Here is a 24,539-nt window from a genome sequence, read left to right as displayed (position 1 = left end):
AAAAAAATATTACTCCCTACTGAAAAGATGTACTATCAATTTGTTTCGGCACACATGGAACTGAGGTAGAAAGTTAGTAGAATGGTTATGGAATATTACTATTATACGGAGTATTTTTTTTGTGAACAAATACGAGTGATATAAGCTAGTAGTATTAAATTCATTTATTAATTATACTTAGTTAAATAAATGATAAACATCTTAAAATGATAGTATGAGATGAAGTATTTAGTAAGTAGTAGTATAAGATAAAAAAGACAACTATTGCATACATATATATTACTACTGGGGTGTAATCAATTGCTAATTATTTAAGTTGTTAACTCATCAAAACAGTATATTAAAAATGTCAACACATAATTTTGTTGAACTTCAATATACTATATTAATATCATGTGTTGAAATTTTTTATACACTGCATTAATGAGTTAATAGAGTTAGCAAATTAAATAGTTAGCTATGTAACGTGTAAAGCACCTTACTGCTAGCATATGTCTATGATGTAGTACACTAATTAGTTTATAAAATTGACTTGATTGGCTATAGTGAGATGACTTTCCTTTATAATTAATTATTTTATTTTAAATATTAATTACTTTATAAAATTGATTAACGTAGTAACGATATTTTCTTTCTAATTCATTTTATACTAGTATTTACTAAAGTTGATCATACTGATTTAAAAATTATTGTACTATAAAATAATATGTCTAGCGTAATAAAACATACTTAGTACTTACAACATTAAGTTATTTATTAGTATTATAATATTCATAATCCCAATCATTCAATCTCACCCACGAATTATACTTTCATGAGTGCTGACAATAAACACGAATCATATCATTTAACATCATATATGTACATTATACTAGTATATATATACACACAATTTATATCAATATATGTGTACCTTGAGGTTGGTTGTAATTGCTCATGGCGTGTGACCTAATTGTGTGAGAAATGGTTTGATGACGAGGAGAGGATGCATAGTCTCACTATTTTGTAGAAATATATATAAACTCAGAAGCTAGGTGAACCATTCAAGTTTGACTATAGTAAATACTCCTATACTACTAGTAGTAATTCATATAGAAATTTAAAATATTTTGTCTTATTATCATAAATACAGTAAAAAAAAATTCACCTCTATTGTAGTCATGTTTTTCTATTTTATTTACAGAAACTAGTCTCAATTATTTATAATGAATCTATCTTTCTAATAAAATGAAATTCATTTTCCACTTATAATATTTTATAAACTGTTGATAGCGAGAGAGAGAGCAACGTAACCTTAAGACAATAATTAACTTAAATTTACAAAATTTCTTCCTTTATAATACTTCATCTGTTCAAGATTTAAAGCCCACTTTGACTTGTTCAAGATTAAAAATGTGAAGTATATGGATTAATCAAAAGGGGCAGGTGGGGGTGGAGCAGTTGGCGGAAATTGCTTAAGAAGGTGGCGCCACCACCTTTAAGAGGCTGTGCAACTAGAGTCCACCTGCACTAGGCCAAAAAGATTAAATTAAAAAATAATTCCTGTATAATCCACGTCTCACATCAATATTCAATTTTTTGAAATTTTTGTTGTATAAAAAGGTTCTTTTTTCGACACATACAAATGCCATGCTCTTATCTAGAGCATACTCCATTTATTATATGATTCGAAGATTAGCATGATTGCATCACTTGGTATATTTATGTAATCTCCTGAAATAAAAGATTCATTAGATATATGCATTTAATGGAAAAGTATGATTATGAAATTATATAGTAAGTAGCCCATCAAATTTTATTATTCTAATTCTCTAAATAAATTATAACCTATATGAGATTGCATCTACTCCGATTGGACTTTGCAGTTATCTTTGTTCAAATTCAAATATTGACCTACATAAAAAGGTCATAATGTCATGAGTAAATGCCAAAATTGGTCCTGAACATATAGCCATTTTACGATTTTGGTCCTAAACATTATCTTTTGAATTTTTTGGTCCTGCACATATAGACATTTGATCATTTTGGTCCTGCACATATGGAAATTTGATCATTTTGGTCCCCCGTCAACATTTTCGTTAAAAACTAACGGTCAACATTATCTTTTGGATTTTTTGGTCCTGCACATATGGATATTTGATCATTTTGGTCCTGCACATATGGAATTTTGATCATTTTGGTCCTCCGTCAACATTTTCGTTAAAAACTAACGGTCAACGGCCGATTTTTGACTAAAACAATGGGTTGGGTCGGGTCGTGTTTGGGTCGGGTTTGGGTTACACGTTAAGAAAAAAATAATTATTTTTTATTAATTAAAAAATTATAAAACTTTAATTTTTAGTTATTTTTGTTGATTAAAAATATTATAACGACTAAAACATGATGTTATTATACGATTTAAACATGATATTACACAATAAAATAAAAAATTACCAAATTAAAATAATCATTTTTTAATCAAAATAATAAAATTAAAGTATATTAATATTAAATCTATATAATAAAATTAAATAATTAAAAAATTATTTTTAATAAAATCTAAGCATAATATTTTCTTCAAATTCATGAAAAAATTAATTAAAAAATACTATACTTTAATTTTATTAATTAAAAAATATTAATTAATTTTTTAAGAATATTATGCTTAGATTTTAACGAAAATATTATGCTTAGATTTTAAGAAAATATTATTTTTTTTCTTAACGTATAACCCAAACCCGACCCAAACACGACCCGACCCAACCCATTGTTTTAGTCAAAAATCAGCCGTTGACCGTTAGTTTTTAACGAAAATGTTGACGGAGGACCAAAATGATCAAAATTCCATATGTGCAGGACCAAAATGATCAAATGTCCATATGTGCAGGACCAAAAAATCTAAAAGATAATGTTGACCGTTAGTTTTTAACGGAAATATTGACGGAGGACCAAAATGATCAAATGTCCATATGTGCATGACCAAAAAATCCAAAAGATAATGTTTAGGACCAAAATCGTAAAATGGCTATATGTTCAGGACCAATTTTGGCCTTTACTCTAATGTCATATTGTTAATGATAACAGGTTTGGTTGAGGATTTTGTTATTTATGTATTTTCTCTACATTTTATTATGGCAATTTCTTGAGTCCTTGACTCGTTTAGAGATTTACTATAGCAAGGAAAAAGTATAGTATATGTACATTTGTTCTTGTCTTTTCTAATCCTATTTGGAAAGGATATTTTGAATTATTAATCATAACATATTCAAATAAGCTTATATATCCATTTCCACTGAAGTATAATATATTTTTTTTATTAAAATATACTCCCTCCGTCCATGAAAAATAGAGCACCTTTGTCATTTTTGGTTGTACACGAAAAATAGAGCACATTTAAAAAATGAAAGTTTTCAACGACTTCTCTCTTATTTTTTTCTTTTTACTGGACTCCACATTCCACTAACACTACTTCTCTCTTACTTTACCAATTCCACATTAAAACGCGTGTCATTCAGAATGTGTCCTATTTTTCTTGGATGGAGGGAGTAATTCTTGTTGAACTCGAACAGTCAATATATATTACTACTACCATTTTATCATGCTCTTTTTCTTTCATCTCAATCCGAAGTTACGATATTTCGTCCACATTTACTTATACATATCACGATATATATTACTACTACCATTTTATCATGCTCTTTTTCTTTCATCTCAATCCAAAATTATGATATTTCGTCCACGTTTACTTATATATACATGTCACAATATATATTACTACTACATTTTATCATACTCTTTCTCTTTCATCTCAATCCGAAATTATGATATTTCGTTTCCTTATAGTACATGTCATTTATGTTTGCCAATTTGTAAGTTCTTAATATCTAAATTAATTAAAATTTAAACTTTTTATTTAATTAATGGTCGTGTAAGCAATTAATGGGGCCAATTGAATCGACTGAAATATACAAATGAAAAGTTCAGTTAGCTTTCATTTATTATGAATTCATACTCCTATTTAGTATTTACTACTACAATTATTCTAGAATAACTAAATGTTTTTAAATAAGATAGTCAGATCCTTTTTCATTTTGTATTTGATTGTAATTATGTTTTATTTCCACCCATATTTCACTATCATTAATTGTAAATATAGCGTACAACAATAATTGAATAGTGGGTATGATGATGATATGAATTACATTAATAGGCATTGATAAAATAAAGAGTAGATGAAAATGCATCCAGCTGTCTCACATTGATACACTTCAGCTATTCGATTAAGAGAAATGATTTTTAGACATAATGCAATGCTATAATAGGGTTAAAATAGGAATTTTACATTATATTTTATTTTAGATTAAATTTATGTTTTGTCCTGCGTACATAATTATCTATATAGGAAGACTAATTATTAATTAAGATCATGACTTGATTATTGGGAATATATATGGAAGCAACAGGACCCACACCTATTATATTTGACCAACTTGTATAACTTCTCTTCGTAATTCAGTTACAATTTTATAATGTGTTTGAAAAATAAGAGAATGAAAAGATAAGAAAAAAGTTGATTGATTTCACCAATTTTTCGATAATAATGAAAAATAGTAAAACAAATTATTAAAAAAAATTGAATGCTTTAATAATTTTTGAAATATATACTTCATCCATTTCATAAAAATTGAGACTTTTGAAAGTGCACATTGGTAAAAATAATAGAGAGATATTAAAAAAAAAAGATTGTAGTATTGTTAATGGAAATAAGACTCGTCTCATTAGAAAAAAATTATTAAAAAAAGAAGTAGATTGTTTTTATGAGAAGGACCAAAATGGAAAAAAATGTCTATTTATATGGGACGGATGAGTAAAATTTAACACTCTTCTGGTGACGTTCATTTTGTTCCGTACACTAAAATTAATATCATTTTTTATTTATGAAAATTTCTTCACAATTTTTTACGCTTTATCTCTACTAGTTTATCCATTTATTTTATCTCTACTAGTTTATCCATTTATTTTTGGAACGTTACTTCAATATAAAATTTTAATTTACAGTTTTGATTTTAAGAATTTCATAATTTTTATATTTTACATTTCAAATATTAATTATTCAAATTCATAATTTTTGGAACATTAGTTAAACCTTGATAAAATAATCGCATATTTCTAAACTCATATATTTAATATTTTAAAGATATTTATGTATTTTTTCTTTGTTTCTTTATAATATATTCTTAGTTAAATTTCACAATAACTTGCAACAAATTGGGATTTCTTACTAGTATATAACATATCACTAGTTGTGTTTAGTTTTAATTTTAAAACTTTTAGAATTTTAATTATAGTTCTATACTATCCAATATATTAATTTCTAAATTATTGTATCGTCACATTGAACCTCAATAAAAAAATAATAGTCACATATTTTTTCTCACATATTTAATAATTTAAAGCATATGGTTAATATATTCTATTTTTTTTCCTGTAACAGTACTATTAGAATTCTTAGCTCAATTCACTACGACATGCAACAAATTAAAATTTGATATATGATATATATTAATACTAATTGAGTTTACCATTTTGATTTTAAAATTTTCATAATTTTTTATTTTAATTCTTTACTTTCAAAAGTACTTACTAAATTTCATTAAATTTTTAATTTTTAAATCTCACGATCGAAAGTTAAAAAATATTTTATAATTGATAACTCAAAAAGAAACTTAATTAATATTTAAATTAAATTAATAATTATATTTTAGTTTTTGTTTATCAAAAAATAAATTATAAATTTTGTATTCCTAAATCAAAATTTAAAAAATTAACATTAATATTTTTGAACCAAAACTTCCAATTGAAATAATACATTCTTTCAAAAAATGACAGTAGTATTCAAAAAAATGATCATATAATAATAGTATTGTATAATCAACGTTTTTTTACAGAATAACTCAATTAAATTGATAAATGTGCAAAACTGCAAATCTTTGGTGAGTCTTTAAGAAGGTGTAAATATTATGTGAAATGGTTACAATGCTATGATATAAATTTACTTAAAATAACAATAGGGTATATTAGTCAAAATATAATAGTAGTAACTAATGATTATGGCAAAACAATTATAAGGGTATTATATCATGGAGACATTATGTCTCTAAAATAAAGAGTAGATGAAAATGCATCCAGCTGTCTCACATTGATATACTTCAGCTATTCGATTAATTTTCGTAATTGAAGTAATTAATCCAAATTGCTGGGACTCAGTTGGCACTCTTTATGCTTAATGACTTAATTGTTTTTGTATTTTTAGTTGACCCACATATGTTCTGAAACCACCGCTTTTAGTAGAATTGGATTAATCTTCGACCGATTTTGCGGATTAAGGCTAAAGTATTACCACCGCTCCATACTGACATCTGCCCTGCAACTTGTTTGCAGTTTAGTAAATTCTTGAAAAAATGCCAATTTCCTCACTCTTATCAATATTCTATGGCTCAAATTATTTTCCTTATTTCAAATAATTACTACTATACCAAATCTATACTAATTCAATTGAACCCATTTCTGGGCATATCGGGAAAGGCCAACGCCTCCTACATTTCATTGTTTGCAAAACTCCAAACACCTCCTACCAAATAATCCCGGGGGAGGATCCCCTACTGTGCTTCAAAACACAGCACAAAATGCTGTGGTACAAAACGCACATATTTATGAACAAAACGCACATATTTAATCAATCCCTTTCCTTTTCTTTTTTGCAATATATCATTCTTGTTTTTATATTTTTAAGTAACTACTGCATTATTAATTTTCAACAATATATCATTTACTGTATACCTTTGTAGTTAATTATTTTATACAATTGATGATTTCAATTCATTAACATTAAGTTGGGATCATTGAGTTTGAAATAATACTCTAATTATAATTATCATTCTTGGAATAAAGAATTAACTCAAAAAATATGTCATCCTTAATTTTTTTCTTTCGTAGTTAATTATTTATATGATTGATGATTTAACTTACATTTAATTAGAGTATATATTTATCATTCGTATTAAATATTACGGAGTATTAGTTGTATAGTAATCATTCTTGATATATAATAATTAGCTCAAATATATGATATATTTTCAAAAAAAATTTATTTTGTAGTTAATTATTTTATATAATTGATGATTTCACTAACATTTAATTAGGTATATACATCATTGAGTTTTAAATATTATTAATTTTAGTTATCATTCTTGAAATAAAATAATTAGCTCAAAAATATATTTAATTTTACATTTTTTCTTTCATAATTAAGTAGTACTCTTATATAATGATGATTTCATCCATATTTAATTATTTTGAGATGATGATTTTGTTTCAGAACTGATAATATAAAAAAATGAAAACAAGAATGGGAAGATATTGAAAAAAACAGAAAGTGAGAGATTGATTAAATATGTGCGTTTTGTTCCTAAATATGTGCGTTTTGTACCACAGCATTTTGTGCTGTGTTTTGAAGCACAGTAGGGGATCCTCCCCGAATAATCCCCCCTCTCTCTCTCTGAATATTTATAACACAGACAAATCCAAGCACGCACACTTTCTCTCTCTAGAATCGAGTCTAACCGCTCACTGTGTGAATATCTCAGTGGTTGAGTCTTTGTCTTGTCTGCTGCTAAACCCTAATTAAGCGAAGGGGAGCTTCCTCTGTGAATCACCCTCTCCATATCCGTGATTGGAGTTAGGTTCGATTAATTGCGGGAATATGGAGAGATCCGACGGCAAGGATTTCAACCACTACACCGACTTCACAAGCAGCTCGGCTTCTGGTAGGAATCTTCTCTCTCTCTCTCTAAAAATTATTTATGTCTTGATTCCATTCGTTTGTCGCTTACGATCCTTGCTCGAGCTGTATGGAATGAGTTTGGATGTGATTTCAGCTGGAATTTGTGCACGCGAGGTTCTGATATGGTATTTGATTATTCGTGCAGGTGGTGCGATGTTTGACGCGTCACAGTATTCGTTTTTCGGCAAGGATAGAATGGATGGAGTGGAATTGGGGGGTTTGGAGGATGATGAGGAGGTTGTTCGTTCGATTGGGGGAGGATTTTGTGGTGAAGACGAATTGAATGAGTATCATTTGTTCCAGAAAGATGAGGTGAATATGTTGAATTGTTGTTGTGAAACTGTATTTTTGATGAGACTTCCAACTTAGAACTCTAGTCGTAGAACAGTAGAAGCTCATAGCTGTTCGTGTAATGAAGTGTGTAATCAACATATCGAGGCTATTTTGCATGTGACTCTCAGTAAAGAGACATCTCTTAAATGAAAAAATATTGTAATTCTCATGATGTTCTTTGAATTTTTTAATAATTTGGTCCTGTCTAAATGTGATCTTTTAATATTATATGATAAGATAAGCTCCTGGAGTTCTTAAGATGGTCTTATTTGTTAGCTATAGAATTCCTGTTTTTATGGCAAACTTTGAAAATCTTCTTGTATTAGGCCCTAACTTATTGTATATATCTATTTTGATCTAATGTCTTGAATAATTTTCATTTTCCAGGGCTCAGGAGTAGGATCTTTGTCTGATATAGATGATCTGGCAACTACGTTTGCAAAAGTGAGTTGTTCACAAAACATAGTACTTCTGTAGTCTATTCTTGTGATTTTGCATTGTTAGTTTTTTTTTCTATCAATCTATTACCATGTTATTGTGTATTATGTATGCCTGAATCGCCATTCAGAAATGAAAGCATAGCTACACATGAAATACAGCAAATAGTGCATTTGGTAGCAAGAATATGATTGTTAACAGTCATTTCAAGAAATACAATGAGAGATGCAGCTCTATGATATTTGAAAAAAGCAAAATGGAAAATAATCTGGCAAGTAAGTCTAACTTGGATATAATTTGAACTAATATGATTGATCATAGAGAACAATATTAAGTTGCTTCTAGACATGTATTCTAAAAAAAAGAGACAACAACAATGAACAATAGAATGTACAAAGAAAACAATAAATGCCCTTCTGTTTGAAGTCTTATTGATCTCCTGGATGTGTAAATTTGACCAATATTTGCCTAGTCTTGATCACTTTATTACATGCTATTTATTGTGCCATTCTGTTATCATGCAGTTGAACAAAATTGTTTCGGGACCAAGACATCCTGGAGTTATTGGTGATCGAGGGTCTGGATCTTTCTCTAGAGAGAGTGAGTTCTAATTATGTGCCTATTTAAGAGTTATAGTTCAATCTATCTGTCTTCCCTTACAGTTTTATGCTGATGATTACACACACCAGTTGATGATGTATGCATAAATTAGTAGTTGATCTTTTTAAAGAATTTTTGTTCCAAAATGTTAGAATATTTTTTTGTCTATATGAAGATTTGCAGTTAACAATTTTTTTGGCGAGTGTTCTCAATGCAAAATTAAGCATCACACCTTTTTCCAATGTCTTCATTCATGTGAATTATTCAAGAAGTAATAGCAAAAATAAAAAAAATGGACTCTCTCCTTGTTGAAGGAAAAACACTTTGTTTGCACTCAACACTGGGATTCACATCAATTGTTGAACTTAGATTAAGACATTTGATGTTTTGGGTTGCTATTTCTTGTTCACATGCTATGTTCAATTTCTTCTTTTTTCCAGTTATTTTCTGGCCTTTTGATTTATAAATGTTAATTCAGGCTCATCAGCCACAGAGTGGACACGAGACACAGATTTTCCTGAATGGTTTGATCACCATATGTCTGACTCAGAATGCTATGAAGAAAATAAGAGATGGTCATCACAGTACCATCCGTCCTCATTGTTTCTATCAGAATCTAAACCATTATATAGAACATCATCCTACCCTCAGCAACAGCCACAGCTGCTTCACGCTTCAAGTGAACCCATTTTGGCCCCTAAGTCATCTTTCACTTCCTTCCCTCCACCGGGTTCTCAAAAAACTTCTTTCAATTTGTCAACTCTTTCTAGTGGAACTCAGTCACCATTCTCTGATCAGAACAGCTCTTCGCTTTCTAACTCTATCCTCAGTTGGTCTAGTTTACCTCAAGGGTTCCAATATAGTGCTAATATGAACCTAATGTCTCCAAATACATCTCATAATAATCAATTGCAGAACCAATGGATTAACCATGCTGGTGTTCTTCACGGGGATCATTCAATTCTCTTAGACAATATCCTGCAGCATCAGTATCGTAATGGACTATTACCTCCACATTTATTATCCCCACAGCAGCCAATACGACACCATTCTTTTCAACCATCTTTGGCCCAGTTGTCAGCCTTACAATCTCAAATGTTTAGTAGCACTCCTTCTTCATCAGATTGGTGCAAATACAGATTGACACAGAAGAGCAAGTCAAAGTCTAAATCATCACAGAAAGGTAAACATTCTGTGCGTTTCTCTAATCAAGGGTCTGAGGCTAGTATCCATCGGAGTGATAGTAACTTTCCACAAATAAAATCTAAGCACATGACTGCTGATGAAATAGAGAGCATACTCAAAATGCAGCATGCGCACGGCAATGACCCTTATGTAGATGATTACTACCACCAAGCTCGCCTTGCAAAGAAATCTGCTGAAATGAGGTCAAAGTATCGTTTTTGCCCATCCCTCCCTCGAGAACAGTCTTCTCGGTCCCGTAGCTGTACTGAATCACAACCACATCTTCAGGTTGATGCTCTTGGAAGGGTTTCTTTTTCTTCAGTTCGCAGGCCTTCCCCTCTTCTTGAGCTTGACCCCCCTCCTTCTGCGTGTGGAGATAGTGGTTCTGAGCAGAAAATATTCGAAAAGCCTCTGGAGCAGGAACCGATGCTTGCAGCAAGAGTAACAATTGAGGATGGGTTTTCTCTCCTTCTAGAGGTGGATGACATTGATCGTCTTTTACAAGCTACTCAACCTCAGGATGGTGGGCACCAGTTAAGGCGAAAGCGCCATACCCTTTTAGAAGGATTAGCTGCCTCTCTGCAGCTAGTCGACCCACTTGGTAAAAGCTGCAATTCAGTCGGCCTATGTCCCAAGGATGATATTGTATTCTTAAGGATAGTGTCTGTTGGTAAGGGCCGAAAACTCATTTCAAGGTTTCTTCAGCTTCTACTACCCGGTAGTGAACTTGCTCGAATAGTATGCATGGATATCTTCCGCCATCTAAGATTTCTGTTCGGGGGCCTACCAGCTGATGCAAAAGCAGCCGACACCATCAATAACCTTGCTGAAACAGTCTCTATCTGCATTGGCGGTATGGATCTTAATTCCCTTAGTGCTTGTGTTGCTGCAGTTGTTTGTTCCTCCGAGCAGCCGCCTCTCCGTCCTATCGGCAGTCCTGCTGGAGACGGTGCCTCGGTCATCTTGAAATCCGTTCTAGAAAGAGCTCATTTACTGAGAGATCCTCTGCCCGCCAGCAACTTGAGCACGCCTAACTGCGCCCTTTGGCAGGCGTCGTTCGATGCCTTCTTCGGCCTCCTGATGAAATACTGCGCCAGCAAGTATGATAGTATAATGCAGTCCCTAATCTCCCAAGATAAGTTGGAGATCGGTTCGGAGGCTGCAAGAGCCGTAAGTGGGGAGATGCCGGTAGAAATTCTACGCGCTAGTGTACCTCACACAGACAAGAGCCAGAAGAAACTGCTGCTGAATTTGGCACAACGGTCGATGCCTGTCAACGGTGTTAGCTCGCAGGGTGGTGGAAGTGGCGAACAAGTGAATCCTGAAACGGTGAAAGGGTAAGTGAGCTGTGAACTGTAAATGCTTTGCTCTGCTTCCCTTGTCACTGTTGCTGTTGCTGCTGCTTTTGGGGTTTGGCAGAATTTTAGTGCCAACAAATTTGTTGGAGTGATGCCTGCTCTGAAGTCTTCATTTTCGATTAATAAATTTGTTAAAAACAATGTATAATGTCAAAGCTCTATTTCTAGTACTCCTAGTATTTAATTATAATTATTGTTACTATTGAGAGCTGTATTTGACAGTCTGTGTAAGTATTAATCTAGCATTTTCAGGTTGATTGTACAGGGATCATCAATAAGAGAAGGGTTGATATAGAGGTCTCTCTCTATCTCATAAAGTCTGTTATCTGTATGTACAATTTGGGTTCGGGGTTTTGTTTAGACTAAGCTTTTAAGTTTGTATAAATATAACTTGTTCAGTTCAAATTAGGTTCTTGACTTATTTTATTTAGAGAGTTAGAGGTCTCTCTGTGTGATTGGAGTCCAAAATTGTACTATAACCATTTTTTGTGTATATAAATATAGGGTTTTTTTTTGTGAGTATAAATATTCTCCCATCACATTATTCTTGGTCTATAACTAGAGTAATTAGGTATAAAGTAGATCTAGTTATCACATGTAATAGATGACTAAAGTAATTTTAATTTCTTCTTCTATACACCATAACTAGTAAGTAGTAACTACCTCTTTGTTTGTGCTTGTTCACAGACCTCTTTTCAGAATAATAGTGAAATAAATTGATAACTAAAAATAGAAAAAAAGTAGTTCCGCATAAATACAAAACTTTAACGCAATTTTAGTTTTGCACATAAACATAGAATTCTAGCATTATGGCTAGTTTAAGTACATATTTATATCACTATGGTTTGCTCAAGTCAGACAAGTGTCATAGACATTCAATTACATGCTTGCTTGGGTACATTGTAGTGTAAGCTATAAAGACATTTTATGCATATATCTTAGCATCAATTTGGGGGCGATTAATTAATTATCCTATAAAAAATTTAAAATAATTGAAAGTTTGTGTACTTGAAGATGTAATTTTAATTCATATACAATCAGAATTGCAAAAATATTTATGTTTTTGTATACAATTATCCTGAATATTAAAATTATGATGAAAAATTTAGGAAAGAATTGCTGCTCTCTAACCTAAACTCTGGCTTTAAAAAAGCGTGGACGGCAGGATTCGAACCTGCGCGGGCAGAGCCCACATGATTTCTAGTCATGCCCGATAACCACTCCGGCACGTCCACAACCTATGTGCGTTTTCATTATTTAATATAATGATCATCAGAAGTTATGATACACCTTTTGTCATAGATTATTTCAATCAATTAGATCCTAAAAAGATTAGTTTTTGTTTCATTCTTGAATTGTTTTCAAAGCTTAGATCTTGAGAAAATCGAATCATGTTACACTTAAAAAACCTCACCAAGAGAAAATGTTTCATTATCTATATATAGAAATTTGCTTTGTAAGGTTTGATTTAAGGTAAAGCATGAGGTTTCTTGCTTCTTTGATATCTTGTTGTTGACGGATTCTGTTTTGGCTTTGGGATGTAGGCATGTAGCAGACTAGCAGTAACTCAATTTAGACCTCACATAGTCACATATCTTGGTGGCTTTCCAGGGTTTCTTCAAGTACAATTCTGAAAACTTCATGCCAGTTGAAGAAGATTGAATTTGTACTAGAGTAAAAATAGGACTAAGTCTTGATTTTTGTTGAGCATTCCACATGTCGTGTACTTAAACCAATTAACCCTATAAATAGTATAGCACATACAACATACCCATCACTAATTTTACTGAAAGAAATTCAACGAGTCCACACATCATCAACCTTCAATGCCAAGGCTTGATGAAAAATAAACTTTCAACTTTGCCAGAAGAAATACAAACATTGTAGTATAACAAACATAACTGATCATGTCAATTAGCCTCAATAAGCAAACAAAACAAAATTGCCATCTAATTTGGCTGATAAGAAACTTTCTAAGCCCGATTATAGTGATGCAACTTGTACAGCAAGACTTTTCCCGCAGCATTTCCCACAGCCATGAAACCTCCGTGAGGGCTAAAATCCATGCAGCTTGGATAGTGCACCGCCTTATTAGGAGGAGGCCAGTTCGAGAAAACAGTTAAAGATGGGACATGAACCAGCTTCATGCTATTCTTCTTCATGCGAGAACTGATGGCCAGAATTTGAGCGTCCGGACTGAATTTCATGAAATCCACCTTAGTAGTCAAGTTCTCGATAACTTTTATAGGTTTTCTCTTCCCACCTATGAACTCATCTCTGTTGTAGATGTTCACAATCCCACTGTCTGAACCTGCTGCAAATAAATTACCAACTGGGGGAACAGACAAAGCTGTTCCAGTAAGACAGCCTTCATCGACGCCCTTGTGGAAGCACAACCTTGTCCTCAGATCCCAGTGATAAATCTGCCCATCTCCACCAGAACTCAACAATTGATGTCCATCATTAGTGAATGCTACAGATCTAACACTTCCATTCATCTTCAGCGTACCAATCAGTTCTTTTGTCTTTGATGACACTAACAGAATACACCCTTCGTTTCCAAGAAAGGCGATGGTTTTAGAATCAGGGCTAACCTCAAACGATTCCAAGCTCTTCTCATCCCGTCCTGCAAGAGGGCCTATCTTATCCACGTGAGCTTTGATTAAGTCAAAGCTATAAGCAAACTTCCTCCTTCCAGATATGATGGCCTGTGATCCATCAGGCAAGAAAGCAGCCTTTCGAATAGGACAGTCCTCCAGAAAAATGCTCTGTATCATCTCATTTTTCTTCCCATCTATTTGAAAAAACTTCAATGCTCTATCCAAACCACCAACAAGGAGTAGCTGAGCATTCTTGTGGAACTGAATGGAATTAATGGGACCTTGGGAAGGGTCCTTCATATTGGCGTCAGACAATCTCGAGTACTCAAGAAGCCCCGGTAATAATTTCACACTCCTGTTCAGAACAAGGTCTTCGTTTGACCTGAGGACATCATCAGCATATTCAGGTCGCTCATAACCACTGGCTACCACCACTCCGTTTTCTTTGTCAGAATCATCATCTTCAGAACTATACACTGGCTGAGAATTGGGACGTGCCCAATCAGTACCTCGGTTCATCTTCATATGCTGAGCTCTCAATCTTGACTCATACGCTTCACCAGAAATTACACTTTCTTCCTCTCCTTTCCTCAGCTTCCGCAGTTTGTTAATCTTGGCTATGTTTATACTAGTCTTTTTCTCTTCATCATCAACCCACACAGGTTTTCTCTCATTGATATCCAGTTCATCAGTACTTTCATCTCCAGACTCTATGTCCTCCTCGTACACAGACAATGTGCTATCTGCTGACCTATCAGTGAAGAACAATACAGAGTTGTTGTCCACCTCCTCTCTAGCTTCTTCTTCTTCATCGTCCTTCCCAAACCCAACCGGTGAGTATAAGTTGCTAAACAAAAAGCTTTCTAGCTTCTTTCTCTCCTTCCCCTCGTCAATTTCCAATTGCTCGTCATCCTCCTCCTTTCGCCCTTTCTTTCTCTTCTTATTTCTCGTAGGATCTACGACAGTCTTGTCTCCATCCCCAACCTCTTCTTCGACAAGTTCAATCTTGTCTTTCACCATCTCCCTCTTTTTCTTCTTCCCTACCTCTTTAGGTAAGGCATTTTGAGAAATTAAGCTCATTTTCTCAGCCAACAAACTGCGCAAACCAAATCAAACACTAGTAAAAACTAATCAATGATATAAACACATAGAAATTAAATCATAAATGTATACAAAATGATTTCTTCAACAAAGTAATACACCCTCTACTGACCAATAAAGCAATTCGTTGCCATATCCGAAAAAAACAATCTATCAATAGGGCAGAAGACTGACTTCTTCAGAAAAAATTTTCGAACATTGTATCTACAGTGTTTCAAATTTTTATCTTTTTAGTGGTGTTCAATGCATGGAGAAGACATCATCTCTTTAATCTTTCAATTCAATTGAATGTTAGAATACAAGAGGAATAAGATACATCAATAAAAATCCATACCAATTTTTTAAATATTTGTTCAATGGAGGCTGGAGGCGATTCTTCAGTGGAGGTTGGAGAGCGGGTCGGTGGCGATTCTTCAATGGAGGTTGGAGAAGTTCGGCGGCGTGAGGGAGGAGGAGTATACTTAAATGTGGGTAGTGTTTTAGGGCTTTTCATTAGGCTTTCTCATTTCTCATTCTATTAGGCCCAATCAAAATAATGCAGCCCACAACTTATTTTTAATACCTAACTAAAATAAATTTGTTTCAATAGTAGTAGTATACTTATTACTCTTTTAACAGGGTGATAGTGTAAGTTACATTCCGATAAGCTCTCTTCCTCTAAACCATAAATTATGTTAATTTGCTGATATTAAGTTTCAAATATATTTATAAAAATATAAATAAATTAATTTTACTGGTGATAAATTAATTTAAAATTTTGGGTACGTAACTTGAATTTTTATTTCAAACCTACTAAATTTATTGCACATCGGTATTCATATTATATTATTATAATAAAATTATTATCTTCACATAATTTAATTGGGACGCATATTGTAGATGCGTCTTAACGTAAAAACGCATAATTGTTATGCGTTTCATAAATAGCGAAGCGTGACGGACATGCGTCGCTCATGGGAATTAATAAAAAAAACTATCCCTTTAATGGAATTTTCTGGAGAAGAGGATCATTCAGTTGACTAGTGGAAGAAAGATACAGTACTATTCAACCACCGTTACAAATTAATGGCTAATGCACATAATTCAGGATAACATTGTGACTTGTTAGACACAAAATAATTTAGATTCTATTCACAGGCACTATATATAAGGAATAGCATGGATAATAGATGCACAGACGATGCTCGGTCGTTCGTCCGACACCGATGATGATCGGGCGGATTTTGGCTGGAGGAACAAGGAGGAGCAGAGCTTATAAAACTGAGTCAGAATCCCCAGGATAACAAACAATAGTTATTTTACTTCTTTCTTTTTAAAATTCAATGAGACTATATGTCCAAATCCAATCCCCAATCAAAAAATATTTCTTTTTTTTACAGTTATTCCAGCTAGCCTCTTTTTTTTAGCCGAAATATGATTCTTCTTAAATTATTATCGAACTTTGACTGTGTTGCGGTTTTCAGTTAATAATATTACAAATATATCATATAGGAGTAACACTTATTTCTATTTTTGACAAATCATTTTTTTGTCCAATAATCAATTATATATGTCCATGACACGCAACTAGGAAAAACCAACCTAAAATGTTGCAAGTTAGCCAAAAATTGTGAATCAGACATAGATATTGTGCCTTATCTGTAGTAGTTTTATGGAGTATCTTTGGTAATAAATGCTACTAGTATAATTAATGTTGCTGAGAATTGAATGACATAGCCCCAACCAAATAAAACGTGGAGTACTAGTATTATCCAGCTCTTGCTATATCTCTTTATATCCAAACACCAAAAGTTGGAAAAATCAAAATTCAATTTTCATATCATAACATTTACAGGAAATCCCATGAGATAAATAAATACATTTGGAAAGAGTCTACAACCTCTCATCATACAATGTGTGTGTGTGTATATGTATATATTCCATGGCCATGCATGTGTTTGTGTGATTAGATTTTACAGATATTCATATCATGAAACATGCCACTTCGAGATGCATTCCGGTAGAGAAGAAAAACTGCGCTGCGACATCGAATGGGCGCTTCGACGTCTGCCACTTGGCCTGGCCGAAGAAGCTAAAGACACGGACGATGGTTTTGATTCGGAAGCAGACGCATACCTAGTCAGATGACTAGTCAGCTTCTTCTTCTCCGACTCCTCCGCCTCGTTCTTCTCTCCACCTCTAACATGCCCTACTTTCACCTCATTCATCCCAACCGGCAGAACACAGTTGCAGAACAAACCTGAATAATCAAACAAACAAACAAAATCAGCCACAAACAAATTAACTTTCATAACACCACAATCAATCGTACCAAGTCGAGCAAGGCGATTGACCCATCTAGGGATTTGTTTGCCGGTCAAGCGAAGGCACACATCGTTGCAGAAATGGTTGCAATTCTTGGAAATGAGATTATAGGCATTTCCGGGGTATTCTCGAGCCAGATTTTCCATGAGCGCGCGGACCTCCTTGGGCCCCAAATCTGATCTCGCAATCAAGATTGATTTTCGAAATGTGAAGCCAGGGCAATGCTTTGGTTCTACCTCGAATATCCCAGTTGTTGAATGCTCATGAGCACCGAATGCATACTCAACCCCATGAACTACATGAACAAACCCTAATTTTTGTAATAGCCAAATTTGGGGGAAATCAAAGAGGAAGCAGCAATTGATTACCTTGAACACCAGAATGATAGATGCCGAGGCCGAGCCAGTAAGCGTAGCCGTTGATGGGGGTGAGATCGTATACGTTCAGGTATACCGGTATAGTGCCCGTCTTCCCCTTCGGCCCCATCATTTTCCGCAGCATCGATCGTTTCTCTTCCTCTTTCTTTTTTCTCAACGCATGCGCTTACTTTGATCGAATTTCACACCCCGATTCTCGATCTCAGGCTTTGGATTTGGAATTGGGATTGCAGATTTTTTGATAACGGAAAACCCAATTCGCTTTTGCCTTGTCGAATGTGATTATTACATTCTTTATGATTTGGGGCAACTTCTCTTTTCTTTTTCTTTATTTATTTATCAACCTTGAAATGCTAAATTTATCCCCTTTCCCCACCAAAACTATTTATGTTTTTTTTATTAATTATACTACAGTTACATAAATATTTAACATGTGATGATATTAAGTTTAAATATATTTATAGCAAAAGCAAAATGAATTTATCTTCTATCTGTAAATAGATGAGACGGTCTTATAAAATTAATATAGACTGATGGCTGCTTTTAGTCATAAATATATAAGTATTGTTTTACAAGTCATAGTTATATTTACTTATTTAGTGCTAACTTCTAATTCTCAATATTACGAAGTATAGTAATTAATTCATGATATTAACCACTAGAAGCTATCAAACATTAGATTAAAATCGTAAACAATCATATAATTCAAGATCAAAAAAATAGACTTTAAAAACAAAGTTGATCATCTAAATATAATTATAATATAAATCCATAGAATCAAACAAGTAAATTAAAAATATACTTAGTATAATAAAATCACAACAATATTTCTAAAAAGCTAAAGGAGCATACAGTTAAATCAGCATTCTACCGGTCCCTTTTCTTGCTCTGCTTCTGCCGATGATAAGGTGCACTCCTGTACAACAAATCCATCATTAGTAGCTACAAATATGCTTGATTCTTGAATCTCTATGACAACATTACAAAACAAAATAAAACAGTACCTTTTATATTGAGGATCAGTTGGGTCCGGAGCATACAGCGGTGAGGTGAACAAGGCTGCAAACCGCGGATCTTGATTATCCACAGTAGGTATCTTGCCCTCGTCAACAACTTCTTTCCCCTTCTTCCCTTTGCGCTTCTTAGGTTTTATGCTGTACCCCTTTAAATTGGTATCATCAGCTGTTAACAGCTCCAGTTCTGATAGGCTTGCTTCGTTTCCATTCGCCCTCTTTCTTGTCCCACGACTGCCCTTATTTTCCTCAGCTGGGGTATCATCTTCCACAAAAAAGTCATCTGCTTCTTCTGCAGCTTCTTCATCGGCGTCACTACTCTCATCATCTGAAATGTATTTCGACCCTTTCTTTGAAGCATTCTTTTTCTCTTTTCTCTTTCTGAGGTAAGCCTCCCAAACTGTTTCTGCTTTCTTCGTCTTCTTTTCAGAAATGCGTTTGCTTATCTCTTCTAATCCAGAACTAAAAGTCACCTCCATGTCCTGCCGCCCATTATCATCTTCTTCGTCTTCATCTGAGCGGTCCCCTCCCTGGATTAGAGCACGGTACTTATCTCGCTTATTGCACTTCTTTTCAGACTCTCCTTCCACTTCATCTTCGTTCTTGTCCTCATCTGATTCACTCTCATCGGATGCCAAATACTCTTTTAACTCCAACTCAGCTATCTGCAACGGAAGGAAAAGATGTGAAAAGTGAGTTGGGATTTGACAAACTATATGCATAACTAGAAGTCCAAAACCCAACAATTGCATTTCCCAAAATACAATAGACCATCGCCTAACTCCACAGAACAATACAGCTCTGCTGATGCTTTTGAAAGGAACTAAACTGTTGATACATATACTAAAAAATATCATCAACCAGTAAGCAGATAAAAACACAACTTAGTCATTCATCTGCAATAACTCATTGCAACAGCAGTGAATTTCTTCAAATGTAGATTCCATTATGAAATGAAAAGATGAGCAACAGAATGAATCAGATACTTTTTGGATAAACAACAGAATTGACACATGTTTTAAACATTTGAAAAGTTTATCACAACTAGAAATTACAACATAACACCGACCTGCTCATCATTAAGTTTTCTCTTCAAGGTCTTTGCTCGTTGTGGTTCATCTTCATCCCATGTGAGATGAATGTTGCTATGTTGCAGCGCTCGAGTTTGAAAATCTAAACCTTCATAATCCGCCGGTGCCTGGATAGAAAAGAATCAGAATCATAAGACTAGCCAATTAGTAAGAAAAATACAGTGGATTTCTCAAGATAGCCAGCCAAAGATTAGGAGTTTGGATTCATTCCCTAAAATAAAACCAACTCATATGGGGAAAAAAAGTTGGCCACATGCTTGGGCATAGACCTGTAGTTCGACCAATAATTAAAAAGAAATAGATTGCTAGATATGTGGTCAAAGTTTCTCCAACAAATGCTAATATAGCTCAGATATGAGCCTATTCCTAACTAAAGGAAAAACAGCCAAAATAAATAGCACAAATATGATACTGCCATCCATACTCTTACTATTGCCGTGCCTAGTCCATTCCTATGATTATATTCAAACAAATCATAACAACAGAGAAAATCTTAATTTAAGATAAATATGGGAAGAAATTTGAGATTTCAAATTGCTATGGAAGAAGAAGCTAATTAAGAGACGTAAATTACCTCAGTGGCAACATCACGTGCCTTATGCTTAAACTCCATTGAATCTGGGATAAATCTCAAGTCCAACTTATTCGCTGATCTTTCAAACTCTACTCCATCACAAGTTTTATAGAGATAATCTGCTGTTGCAACTGAATCACATTCTACAACAGCATAATAATACCTAACAAGAAGAGGTACGGTCAATCACAACAGAAGTTGATGTCACATATTTTTAGAACAAGGAGACACAAAAGGTGAAACTAAAACATGAACATCATCCTGTATATTGACATATAGACAATCTTTAAACTCAAAAGAACAGGTCTTCACTAAGTGCTTATTCCATTGAAACAAATATATAAGCCATTTATAGAGTGTTAAATTTTAAATAGGTGAAAACCAAAGAGTACAAGCATGTAATGTGAAGAGCCAGAAACTTCAAGAAATATACCTTAGCCTGCTTATCTCATAAGCACGTAGCTTACTTTGGTCAATCTCATCATCGTCGTCATCATCCATATCATCATGCTTATCCTCATCATCAAATAATCCAACAGGCCCACTGACTGCCTCCTCTTCCATGCACTTGAGTCCAAACTCGGACGGATAGACAGATACAGACAAAATTTGACCCCCTTTAAGAAGAAATGAAGTTAACAAGACATACAAATCAACAGCCTGCAATGAAGGATTCATATTATAAGCATCCAAAAAAGAGAAAATAAGAGTGCATACGATTTATCAAAACACGTAAACACTCCGAAAGCAAAACTATTGAGATATTTAGCGTTCAGACTGACATCAATGCATTACCTCCCTATACGCATAAAATGGTGTACATTGAAATATAAATGAAAGCTTGGTATTCAAAAAGTCCCCATTGAGATATCAGATAGTCGACTGTATATGCAAGAAAGAGAAGCTCTGATACTCGTAAAAGAAGTTAGACAACCCTCAAGTCCAGAGCTCTTGTTTTATTGAGGATTATTCTAACCCCAATGCTATGTGATAATTATAGCTTGTGTCATACAACGTGCTTTCAAAGTAAAAGGAATGACTTGAAAGTATGACGAAAAGGTAAAACAGATGATATATCTCACCCTCACTTGACTCCAGTCGAGATTGACAACCGCGAGTCTTCGTGTTTCTTTGTCGATTTCGGGTACATCCTCCTGCGAATGTGAAAAAAAGAAAACATACACAATTACAAAACTATTACAAGACTGTATCGGCTTATTAGTTCAGGCATACAGTGAAGAAGTATCAACCTGCGGCATAAGGCTATCTTCTTCATCCTCCTGGTCAACATAATTGTCATCATCTGAGTCAGTATTACTGGTGGATGAAGACTCGTCCACACTCTGCCCATCATCAGCATCATCTTCTTCTTCGTCTGATTCATCATCGTCGTCATCCTCATCAAGATTCCTCATTTTTTCAATATGAGTTTTAGTTTGAGCTGGTTTGGCAATTTGGGCATCTGATTCTGGGACATCTTGTTGCTGGAGACGGTAGTAATGAGCGAGAGAGGAAGAGGAGGAGGAGTTGTTAGGCTTGGGTTTGCCACGCTTATCTACGGGAGCACGAGAGGAGATGAAGTTGCGGTCGGTGAATATGCGGTGGAAGCGAGAGTCAATTGTGACCTTGGAATGCCTCTTGGGAGCTTCCATGAAGCGAGGGTCTGACTGCGCCGAAGCAAATCGCTCGTCCTTAATCATTGCGGGTTCCTTCTTCTTCGTTTTCTTGTGCTTCTTTCTCTGCTCCAAACCCAAAATCCTGCGCGTGGAGGACGACATTCTCTCCTCACGGTGGTGTGTGTTTGTGAGAGAGAGACATGTTGAGCAGCTAAGAGCATCTCCAATGGTCGGCGTCACCACCGGAGCGCCGATTTTTCGCCCACGCCGGTTTGACGCCGAACCATTGGAACCGGCGTGGGCGAAATCGGCGTCAAAATCGGCGTCGCCATGCCGATTCCCGCGCTGACGCCGGTTCCCACGCCGATCCTCACGGGCGCCATTGTGGCTCCCGGATCGGCGCCAAACCGGCGTCGGATTTAAATATTTTTTTTTTTTTTTTCGCAAAACACAATATATACGCGCGTTGAACCTCATTTTCATTCGCACCACTTGTTTTAACGAGTACTCTCTCTCTACCTTACTTTCTGTACAAGATCAATAACGAGCAATGGAGAACAACTACGAAGGTACTCCAGTTAATCCCGGGGGATGGTCTCAGACTCCCCCGGCTCCCGGTGTAGGGTCTCAGACGCCCCCGACTCCCGGGGCAGGGTCCCATACTTCCCCGGCTCCTGGGGGAGGTGGTTGGCCTCCAATGAGCGGGTACTACAACGTGTACCCGTGGCAGCAGATGATTCCGGGGTGGGCACCCGGCATGCAGCCCCCTATGCAGATGATGCCGGGGTGGGCACCCGGCATGCAGCCACCGGCGCAGCAGATGATGCCACCGGCGCAACATATGATTCCACAGTCGCAGGCGACGCACGGGGGGGACAACGCCTATCGGCCGACTTTTGATTTTTCCACCGGTTCTTCGCACACATCGACCCCAACGGATGCACAGTATTCGGAGACCTTCTCCTTAGCGGACTTGGGTTTTGATATTAACGACGTTTCTGAAACTCTCATTCAAAGCCAGGGAGTAGGGCGGGGTAAGAAGAAGGGCAAGGCGAAGAAGGTCGGCGAGTCGTCGCAGCCCCGCGCCGAAATCCGGGGCCGGAGGAAGTGGACGGACGCGGAGAACGTTGCGGTTGCCAAGGCGTGGGTGAGTGTTTGCGACGATCCTCTCGTTTCAAACAACCAGAGGATCGTCAACTTGTGGGCGAAGATAGCTGCAGCCTACAGGGCATTTTGCCCTGAAGGGAGACCGTGCACCGGGGAGGAGGTCCGGAAGTGCTGGGACCGAATCAGGGCTGGCGTCTCTCGATTTTCGGGTTTGTACGCCAACGCCCTCCGCATGCAGACCAGTGGCCAAACAGAGGAAGACTGCAGGAGGATTGCGGAAAGAGCCTACCCCGATCCGGATAAGAAGTACTATGAGTTCACCTACTGGAACTGCTACGTTGTGCTCAACGAGTCGGAGAAATTCCGGGCAGGCGTCGACGCTGGCTGGCCGAAGAGGCAGAGACTGAACTATACCGGAGATTATAGCGGCAGCAGCGGTGGTTCGTCAGACCTCCCCGAGACGGCCCAGGAGGTCCCGACTCCTCGGTCGTTCGGTCGCCGACCTCGCCCGGTTGGGCAAAGGCGGGCGCAGCAGGTTGCGAGGGGGGGCACACCGAGTTCCCAGGATGTCCATTCGGCATCCCCCCTCGGCAGGTCTACCGAGGAGCTCAAATTCTTCGCGCGCCAACAAACGCGCGCTCAAATGGTGAAGACCTTAGCCGACTTCCAAGCGGCGGTGGACCCCGAGGTGAAGGATTTTCTTCGCGTATTGCTCCAGAGCCAGCGTGAAGAACTGGAGGCGATGAGGAGGGACACCGGCGGGAATAGCCGCGGCGTAGGTGGCGACGGAGGCGGCGGCGACGGCAGTGAAGAAGCGTTGGGCGACGACGGAGACGAGGACGGCGGCGATGAGTGATTTTGTTTTACTTTTTTAAATTAATGTACTTTTTACTTTTTGTAATTTTTTTAAATTGTTGTACTTTTTTTTAAAAGTAATGTACTTTTTAAATTTTAATATTATTATTCGAATTTTCCGTATTTGTCTCGTAAATTAAATTATGTATGTTGATACAATTGTAA

The 24,539-nt window shown here is 35.7% G+C and overlaps 4 protein-coding genes and 1 non-coding gene across 5 annotated transcripts; 1 reads left to right on the top strand and 4 right to left on the bottom strand.

Moving 5' to 3' along the window:
- The first annotated feature begins 7,498 nt into the window (after positions 1-7,498).
- Positions 7,499-12,007, top strand: LOC121809394 (protein PAT1 homolog 1-like). The gene is made up of 5 exons (XM_042209985.1): positions 7,499-7,805; positions 7,968-8,134; positions 8,543-8,599; positions 9,118-9,193; positions 9,672-12,007. The coding sequence occupies exons 1-5, from the start codon at positions 7,742-7,744 to the stop codon at positions 11,717-11,719; spliced, it is 2,412 nt and encodes an 803-aa protein (XP_042065919.1). The 5' UTR covers positions 7,499-7,741; the 3' UTR covers positions 11,720-12,007.
- An 882-nt stretch (positions 12,008-12,889) lies between these two features.
- TRNAS-AGA lies at positions 12,890-12,971 on the bottom strand. Its single transcript has one exon. It is a non-coding gene; the product is annotated as a tRNA-Ser (tRNA).
- A 570-nt stretch (positions 12,972-13,541) lies between these two features.
- Positions 13,542-15,892, bottom strand: LOC121808412 (U3 small nucleolar RNA-associated protein 18 homolog). Its single transcript, XM_042208892.1, has 2 exons — positions 15,772-15,892; positions 13,542-15,432 (listed from the first exon to the last, which is right to left on the bottom strand). The coding sequence occupies exon 2, from the start codon at positions 15,414-15,416 to the stop codon at positions 13,710-13,712; it is 1,707 nt and encodes a 568-aa protein (XP_042064826.1). The 5' UTR covers positions 15,417-15,432; positions 15,772-15,892; the 3' UTR covers positions 13,542-13,709.
- A 1,336-nt stretch (positions 15,893-17,228) lies between these two features.
- Positions 17,229-18,452, bottom strand: LOC121806922 (deSI-like protein At4g17486). Its single transcript, XM_042207099.1, has 3 exons — positions 18,110-18,452; positions 17,749-18,036; positions 17,229-17,676 (listed from the first exon to the last, which is right to left on the bottom strand). The coding sequence occupies exons 1-3, from the start codon at positions 18,240-18,242 to the stop codon at positions 17,405-17,407; spliced, it is 693 nt and encodes a 230-aa protein (XP_042063033.1). The 5' UTR covers positions 18,243-18,452; the 3' UTR covers positions 17,229-17,404.
- Positions 18,453-18,798: 346 nt separating this feature from the next.
- LOC121806921 (pre-rRNA-processing protein esf1-like) lies at positions 18,799-22,566 on the bottom strand. Its single transcript, XM_042207098.1, has 7 exons — positions 22,047-22,566; positions 21,879-21,950; positions 21,230-21,456; positions 20,797-20,959; positions 20,201-20,329; positions 19,123-19,796; positions 18,799-19,034 (listed from the first exon to the last, which is right to left on the bottom strand). Exons 1-7 carry the CDS (start codon positions 22,494-22,496, stop codon positions 18,986-18,988), a joined length of 1,764 nt encoding a protein of 587 aa, XP_042063032.1. The 5' UTR covers positions 22,497-22,566; the 3' UTR covers positions 18,799-18,985.
- Positions 22,567-24,539: the final 1,973 nt, after the last annotated feature.

The sequence above is a fragment of the Salvia splendens genome, chromosome 6, assembly GCF_004379255.2.
Source record: "Salvia splendens isolate huo1 chromosome 6, SspV2, whole genome shotgun sequence".
Taxonomy (NCBI): Eukaryota; Viridiplantae; Streptophyta; class Magnoliopsida; order Lamiales; family Lamiaceae; genus Salvia; species Salvia splendens.
This window is presented reverse-complemented; position numbering and strand designations above follow the sequence as displayed.